Source organism: Miscanthus floridulus, chromosome 14 (genome assembly GCF_019320115.1).
Source record: "Miscanthus floridulus cultivar M001 chromosome 14, ASM1932011v1, whole genome shotgun sequence".
Lineage (NCBI taxonomy): Eukaryota > Viridiplantae > Streptophyta > Magnoliopsida > Poales > Poaceae > Miscanthus > Miscanthus floridulus.
In genome coordinates this window covers 56,347,037-56,355,307 of record NC_089593.1, presented here as the reverse complement: position 1 = coordinate 56,355,307, position 8,271 = coordinate 56,347,037, and the positions used below count along the sequence as shown (strand labels likewise).

At 43.4% G+C, this 8,271-nt stretch overlaps 1 protein-coding gene across 2 annotated transcripts; it reads left to right on the top strand.

The window, feature by feature from the left end:
* Nucleotides 1–1,402: 1,402 nt before the first annotated feature.
* On the top strand, nucleotides 1,403–7,607 carry LOC136504358 (protein STABILIZED1-like). 2 transcript variants are annotated; one of them, XM_066499269.1, is made up of 3 exons: nucleotides 1,403–4,473; nucleotides 6,278–6,337; nucleotides 7,278–7,607. In XM_066499269.1, the coding sequence occupies exon 1, from the start codon at nucleotides 1,513–1,515 to the stop codon at nucleotides 4,393–4,395; it is 2,883 nt and encodes a 960-aa protein (XP_066355366.1). In that variant the 5' UTR covers nucleotides 1,403–1,512; the 3' UTR covers nucleotides 4,396–4,473; nucleotides 6,278–6,337; nucleotides 7,278–7,607. The 2 variants fall into 2 exon arrangements, with proteins under 2 accessions (XP_066355366.1, XP_066355365.1); XM_066499268.1 differs by having other exon boundaries at nucleotides 7,224–7,607.
* The last annotated feature ends 664 nt before the right edge of the window (nucleotides 7,608–8,271 follow it).

Below are 8,271 nucleotides of genomic sequence, written 5' to 3'. Positions count from 1 at the left end.
GTTATTATAATGGAAAAACCCATGCCGAGCCCGGCCCCATCTGACGCACCCCTTCCAAAACTCTTCATGCCGTTCTGGTATTGAGTCAATAAGGAATGGCGATAGACCTGCCAACATACCCACTCGCATGTTTCCGTCAAGAACACGTGGGATCTGGTTTGGTGACTCCACGCGTTAGTAGGAGCAGTGGAACATCTATAGCATGGCTAAACCTAGAAAGGTCTACCCCTTTTTTCTCATAAAATACCATTGGCGACACCCTGGACAAGGAAGCAAAACGGGTCACTTACAGTCCGGGCCCACAGAGAGGAGATCGATGAAGAGGTTTAGCACATTTGATTTTGCCTATTTTTTAAAAAAATAGAAGAAATATCCGATTTCATCCTCCAAAGAGAGGAGTTAGACCACTGTGTTACAAAAGTAACACACTACACGCCCCGACCGAGTTTATAAAATAAACGAACCGACTTGACACGTGATTATGAAAATAAAAGGACATTTTGAAATAGAACACGCAAGTTAGAGACAATTAGTTTTGTTCTAATTTTTAGATATATAGCTTTTGCTATACACCTAAATATATATTATGTCTATATATATAGTAAAAACCACTTCCTCCATTCTAAATTATAAGTCGCTTTAATTTTTTTTTGGTATATCCATTTTATTATGCATTTAGATATAATAATATGTCTAGATACATAGAAAAATGGATGAACAAAAAAAGTCAAAGCGAATTATAATTTGGAATGGAGAGAGTATGTATCTATAAAAGCTGTAACGACTTACAATTTAAAATAGATGGAGTACTTAAAACTTACTTGATAAATCAGTTAATTATGCTAAGAAGAAATGCTTTTTTTCTTTTGTTCATTAATTTTTATTAGTTAGCTTTCTAATTCCCGAAAATCATCTGAAGAAAGAAAAACAGGATGGGAGAGAGGAAAAAACCGAGGAACAACCAGATAAATATCCACCGTGGTTGCGCACATATATTTACGACTATATCTACTATTTAATTTTAAAAAAGATCAAATACAATTTTTTCTTTCATTTATCAAAAATGAATTATAGAGTTACTTTAAGAAGCTATATCTACTTTAAGAAGCTTGGTACGATATCTTTGATTATTTGGGATGAAGTTCGCATGAAGTGGCCATGAAGATCTCCGAGATATGTTTAATGACTTAGACATATTGTAAATTATATGGTTAATGCGAGAAATAATTTTATTATATCTTGTTACGTGTAAGTGCTTCCCGGATTATATATACATGGTGATATTGAAAGTTGAACTCTAAAAAAAAAAAAATCGTTGTTCGATTGTTTTTACGCTGTACTAATATGAAAAAGATGACATCCGTTATAGTTATAATAGTAAAAAGTTAAATATCCCCGGAAAATTCGTCCCCCAATCCGTCCCAAACTCGCCTCCCTTCCCTCGCCGGCTCGCCGCCGCCGCCCCACGCTCCTCGTCCCTCATCCTCCCCCACGTGCCCGCTCATCGGCGTCATGTCCGGCACCACCCCGACCCCTACACCCACACCACCAGCCCCGCTCCCGCCGCCGCCGGCCGCTCGCCCCGCGCGGTACGACTTCCTCAACTCCAAGCCGCCGCCCAACTACGTCGCGGGGCTCGGCCGTGGCGCGACCGGCTTCACCACCCGCTCGGACATCGGGCCGGCCCGCGCCGCGCCCGACCTCCCCGACCGCTCCGCCTCCGCCGCCGCCGCCGCGGGCCCCGCCGTTGGCCGCGGCCGCGGGAAGCCGACCGGCGAGGATGACGGCGACGACGACGGCGGCGACGAGGAGAAGGGCTACGACGAGAACCAGAAGTTCGACGAGTTCGAGGGCAACGACGCCGGCCTCTTCTCTAACGCCGACTACGACGACGACGACCGCGAGGCGGACGCCGTGTGGGAGAGCATCGACCAGAGGATGGACTTGCGCCGCAAGGACCGCCGCGAGGCGCGCCTCAAGCAGGAGATCGAGAAGTACCGCGCGTCCAACCCTAAGATCACCGAGCAGTTCGCTGATCTCAAGCGGAAGCTGGCCGATCTGTCCGCGCAGGAGTGGGAGAGCATACCGGAGATTGGGGACTACTCGCTGCGCAACAAGAAGAAGCGGTTCGAGAGCTTCGTGCCCGTGCCGGACACTCTGCTTGAGAAGGCCCGGCAGGAGCAAGAGCATGTCACGGCGCTTGACCCTAAGAGCCGTGCGGCTGGCGGCACAGAGACGCCATGGGCGCAGACTCCTGTCACCGATCTCACAGCTGTGGGCGAGGGCCGTGGCACTGTGCTCTCGCTCAAGTTGGATAGGCTGTCAGATTCAGTTTCTGGGCTCACTGTAGTTGACCCCAAAGGGTATTTGACAGACCTGAAAAGTATGAAGATTACTAGCGATGCTGAGATCTCTGACATCAAGAAGGCGCGGCTATTGCTCAAGTCGGTTACGCAGACAAACCCTAAGCACCCACCTGGTTGGATTGCCGCTGCTAGGCTTGAAGAGATTGCTGGCAAGCTTCAGGTTGCTCGGCAGCTCATCCAGCGTGGCTGTGAGGAGTGCCCCAAGAACGAAGATGTTTGGCTTGAGGCGTGCCGTTTGGCCAGTCCAGATGAGGCAAAGGCTGTAATTGCCCGTGGTGTGATGTCAATTCCAAATTCTGTGAAGCTATGGTTGCAGGCAGCAAAATTGGAGAGTAGTGATCTGAATAAGAGCAGGGTTTTGAGGAAAGGGCTGGAGCACATTCCTGATTCAGTCCGACTATGGAAGGCTGTAGTTGAGCTTGCAAATGAGGAGGATGCAAGGCTGTTGCTTCACAGGGCTGTCGAGTGTTGCCCGTTGCATGTTGAGCTTTGGCTTGCCCTTGCGAGGCTGGAGACCTATGACCAAGCAAGGAAAGTACTTAACAAGGCGAGGGAGAAGCTCTCCAAGGAGCCTGCCATTTGGATTACAGCTGCGAAGCTAGAGGAGGCTAATGAGAACGCACAATCAGTTAACAAGGTGATTGAGAGAGGTATCAGGTCTCTACAGAGAGAAGGAATGGATATTGATAGGGAGGCATGGTTAAAGGAAGCAGAAGCCGCGGAGCGTGCTGGATCTGTTTTGACTTGCCAGGCTATTGTGAAGAACACTATAGGCATTGGTGTTGATGATGAGGATCGGAAGCGTACATGGGTTGCTGATGCTGAGGAATGCAAGAAGCGCGGTTCAATTGAAACAGCGCGTGCCATCTATGCACATGCGCTTACTGTGTTCCTTACTAAGAAGAGTATTTGGCTGAAAGCGGCTCAGCTTGAGAAGAGCCATGGGACTAGGGAGTCACTTGATGCGCTCCTCAAGAAAGCTGTCAACTACAATCCACGAGCTGAGGTATTGTGGCTTATGGCTGCAAAGGAGAAATGGTTGGCTGGGGACGTGCCTGCTGCTCGAGCCATCCTTCAGGAAGCTTATGCTGCTATCCCCAATTCAGAAGAGATCTGGCTCGCTGCATTCAAGCTCGAGTTTGAGAACAATGAGCCAGAGAGAGCCAGAATGCTGTTGGCCAAGGCCAGGGAAAGAGGAGGGACAGAGAGGGTTTGGATGAAATCTGCCATTGTTGAGAGGGAATTGGGGAATGTTGGTGAGGAAAGGAGATTGTTGGAGGAAGGTTTGAAGCTATTCCCTTCATTCTTCAAATTGTGGTTAATGCTTGGACAGATGGAGGACCGACTTGGTAATGGAGCGAAGGCCAAGGAGGTTTTTGAGAATGGCCTGAAGCACTGCCCCAATTGTATCCCTCTTTGGCTCTCTCTAGCTAGCCTAGAGGAGAAGATTAGTGGCTTGAGTAAATCACGTGCTGTCCTCACAATGGCTAGAAAGAAGAACTCTGCTACACCTGAACTCTGGCTTGTGGCAATTCGAGCTGAATTGAGGAATGGGAACAAAAAGGAAGCCGATGCTCTACTGGCCAAGGCATTACAAGAGTGTCCAACAAGTGGTATTTTGTGGGCTGCAGCTATTGAGATGGCACCACGCCCACAGCGCAAAGGAAAGAGTACAGATGCTATTAAGCGAAGTGATCATGATCCACATGTCATTGCAACTGTGGCCAAACTTTTCTGGCTTGACAGGAAGGTTGATAAAGCTAGGAGTTGGTTGAACAGGGCTGTTACTCTTGCTCCTGATATTGGTGATTTTTGGGCATTGTACTACAAATTTGAACTTCAGCATGGAACTGTGGACACACAAAAGGACGTTCTCAAAAGATGTGTTGCAGCAGAACCAAAGCATGGTGAAAAATGGCAAGCAATATCCAAGGCTGTTGAAAACTCACACCTGCCTGTTGAGGCTCTTCTAAAGAAAGCTGTTGTGGTGGTTGCTGTAGAAGAAAATGCCAATCTGGCAGGAGCCTAGACTCACTCTTTTTTATAAGGTCTTTGGTGAACGTGTTTTGTACTACCATCCTTAAATTTCTGTTCGCTTCAATATGAGGTACTTTACCTTTTAATATTTCATCTTTATTGTTGAGTTAATATTTGATCATCAATACTTGAACTTGCATGGCAGCAATGATTTGTTTTACTCTTTTCTGTGTTTATCCTTCTCAATGGGTAATAAGAAGATTGTAATTTAGGCTAGCTTTTCTCCCTTTTGTGTTCTTTAACTTTTTTACAAATTAAGTTTTCCTGTTGCACTTATGTATACATTCAATACCATCTACCCTTGCTACAGATTGCCACTAAACTGATGCTTAATATAGTTCACTGGCAATCCTTTCTTTTCTGCAAATTGTTCTACTGAACTTCTAATAGTAAGTGGAAGAATTGTTGGAAGGTATGCTAATAGACTTTGACACTGTGGCTACAGTTTACTCTGCTGAGTCTGCATCTTGAAATCTGTTGTTGATTCTTGCTTTTTTTGCTGCATTCACTAAAAAAGGATGGTACATAGAATCTTTTCCATGAGCTATTGTGTAGGTGATATGGCATGACCAAATCATTTTTAGAAAGAAATAGTGGCTAGTTCTGATATCTGCATAATAGGAAACTATCTGAGAATTGAACTACAGAAACTTGCATGCTCTGCTTCAACCAATCTCATACAGTTATACTTGACTACTGTTTCCAAAAGTTAAGTTTCAGATATTTAAAATAAATAATCTGGAATATTTGCTCAACAGTATTTGATAATATGGTAATATGCATTACTAAAGTTTGAAAAGTGGCCGAGGAGAACAATACTTTTTTTGGTTGGTTAATCTTGTCCCTGTAGTCTGTAGTTGAACTATGCTTTCGGATGCATGGTGATGGAATCTTGGATGGTTTGTTTTGGGCTTTAATTTTTTCTTGCTTTCGGGTGAATGGTGATGGAATCTTGGATGGTCTGTTTCTGATCCTGTGTTGCTCTTATATGCTGAGATGTGGTGGTGGTCTGGTGGAGAGGTTTTTGGCTCTTCTTGTGATTTAAATTGTTGCCTGATGATAGTTGATGCTCTTCAATCTGTAGTAGTTTAACTTTCCTGTATATATTTTTTTTCTTGAACTACACAGGAGAGCTGCTTGTCATTTCATTAAGGTAGAAAAAAACAGTACACGAGTCCGGAAGGACCCAAACCCGAGTACAGAGAACAAACGCACACACCACACCTCACAAATTAATCTAGATACTCGCCACAAAGAACAAGAAAAAACGATCAGCGACCAAACTTTCCTGTATATTGATGTATTGGATAGTTGGTCATGGTGTACTTTTCCTGTATATTACTGTATAGGACTGCTATTTCTATCCAGAACTACCTGGAAAGTGGAAACTTGTAGAAACCTAAGTAATCCGTTTCACTATTTTCTGAAAGTATGTCAATATGCCACCTCTTTCATATTCACCTGAAATTTAGGAGTGAACCAAAATGAATTCTTAAGGCAGTGATGAACCCTTTATTTGTGTTTCCCTCGTTAAAGGACACACTTCTTGATGTATTACTTGATTTCTGCAACCCTTCTCTGCGTTGATTTCATGGTTTCTGTGGGAAACCATGTGCTAGTTTAAATTATAACACTATATATGGCTGTAAGGGGCTTAATTATCTCTCTTTCGATTGATGAACTAGTAAAATCAGTCTCATACATTCGTGCAAAACATGTTCTTTTGTGTGATATATAGATTCTGAAACCATTAGTTATCAGTATTATTATTTGAATGTAAATAATAAGCTATAGCGATCCATACTGCCTACAATACAAAATAGTGATTTTGAATAATTTCCCTGAACTGAACATGATGGTTGGTGTGTTCGCAGGAGATCCAGCCAGGCATGTGTTCTCAAAGATGCCTTGGAGGACCTGATGCTGATATACATGTAAGAGGACATTTGACACTGCAGTGGTTGATTTTTCGAGATTGCAAACCAGCAGAGGCCACGAACATAAGTTTTTTTTTTCTTTTCAGTATTTTTGTGGCTTTTCAGTATTTATTTAGTTGAAGTATGTGTGATGGATTGTAATTTTGTACTCCCTCCGTTTTAAATTATAAGACGCTTTCGTTTTCTAGATACGTTGCATTTGCTATGAGCATAGATATACACTATGTCTAGATACATAGTAAAAGTAATGTATGTAGAAAAGCTAAAACGTATTATAATTTAAAATAGATTGAGTACTCGTCTTTTTTTTTTATATCGATTGAGTACTCGTCTTGACTCTAGAGAACCAAGCTTTTCATTGATGTACTCGTGGTCATGGACGAACGGTGCTTTCGTGGCGCCACGCGGGCTGCCACCTAGGGCGTGTTTAGATGCAAAAAAATTTTTGGCTTTTGGTTACTGTAGCAGTTTGTTTGTATTTGGCAATTAGTGTCTAATTATGGACTAATTAGGTTTGAAAGTTTTGTCTCACGATTTCTCATCCAACTGTGCAATTAGTTTTTTTTCGTCTACATTTAATACTCTATGCATATGCCTCTAGCCCGCAAAAGAAAGCGGCGCTATGCGGGCTGCAAAGAAAGCGGCGCTATGCGGGCTGCCGTGTGGCCGTGCCTGCCTGCTAGCTCTCTAGCGGCTCCTGGGGGTGCGGAGCGGGATGGCCCCCCGCTGGTGCTAATGTGTTGTGTTTCGTACCTTAGAATGGATCGAGCAATGAACTTTTTTTTTTATGAAAAAGGCCAAATTTTATCATGGTGAACCTTCCTCTTGCCTATGGTATTAATTAATTATTATTTTGGTGTTTTACTTTGTATTTTTTTGTTAGGAAATGACACACCATGCCTTGCTGAAAGTGTTTCATCATGTATTTGCATAACAGACAGAGCCTCTCTCGACCAATTTTCCAATATTAAGGTGAAAGGTTAGCTGAAGGCAGTGACTTTGTTGGGCAGTCGTAATGCAATGCAGTTTCAGAACAACAGAGAACTCAAGATATATAATTCATCTCAGATATTGATGAAATTTGGAAGGCCCATGATTATCACTAATCATCCAGTGATAGTGTGATACCTACATTTTACAGATGGCGATGCGAAAATGAAGTTGAATTTGACTTGGTTGATGACAATATATATATTGGATAAATGCCGCGTCATTTTTTCCTGTAGGTATGACTGGATGATCTATCGTTAATAGGACTTCTTGCTCTCGATTATTGTACTGCAGATTTTTTTTTTTCTCAGAGCACCATCTAGCTGCTGAAATTTCTCACCAGCCGATTCCACCGCGGCGTGCGACGTCCAACTGGCCTCTCGGGCTCTCCCACCAGCCCGACGGGCAGCGTCCCCACCACCCACCTCGCTCCCCGAACGCCACCATAGTCGGTCGACCAAGTGATTATTTTAGTAGAATTTTTAGGTAGAATTGGTGTGAGTAATAATTTGGGTGCAGAGAAAGAATGTTTCACCTTATTCTTACAACACATTTAGAAAGAATATTCACCTTATTCTTGCAACACATTTAATCTAAGGTGTGGAACCCCTAAAATACCCCTTTTTCTTATAATACTCTCACAACAAATTTGATGGAGGGAAGCTTTTCACCTGGTAATAAGGAGTAAACAATCCCTTAAGGTGTGTTCGGTTGTTAGATAGGGTTTGCATTGTATATCAAGGATGAGGGGACGTATGTTAAGTGGAACCATTTTTCAGAAAAGAAAGTGTTTGGTTACCTGAACGGGCAGATTTAACCTGTCTAGTTCGGGAGACTAACACGTCAGTTTGTCACCCTCACTTGCATCCACTGAGCCAAGTCCAGGAGTAAAGCTCGATTCGAGCATATCCTACCAGTCTGTATCCACCTTTTTTTCGTAA

Coding starts and splice junctions, on each gene's coding strand:
- LOC136504358 (XM_066499269.1), top strand. CDS start 1,513: ATGTCCGGCACCACCCCGACCCCTACACCCACACCACCAGCCCCGCTC.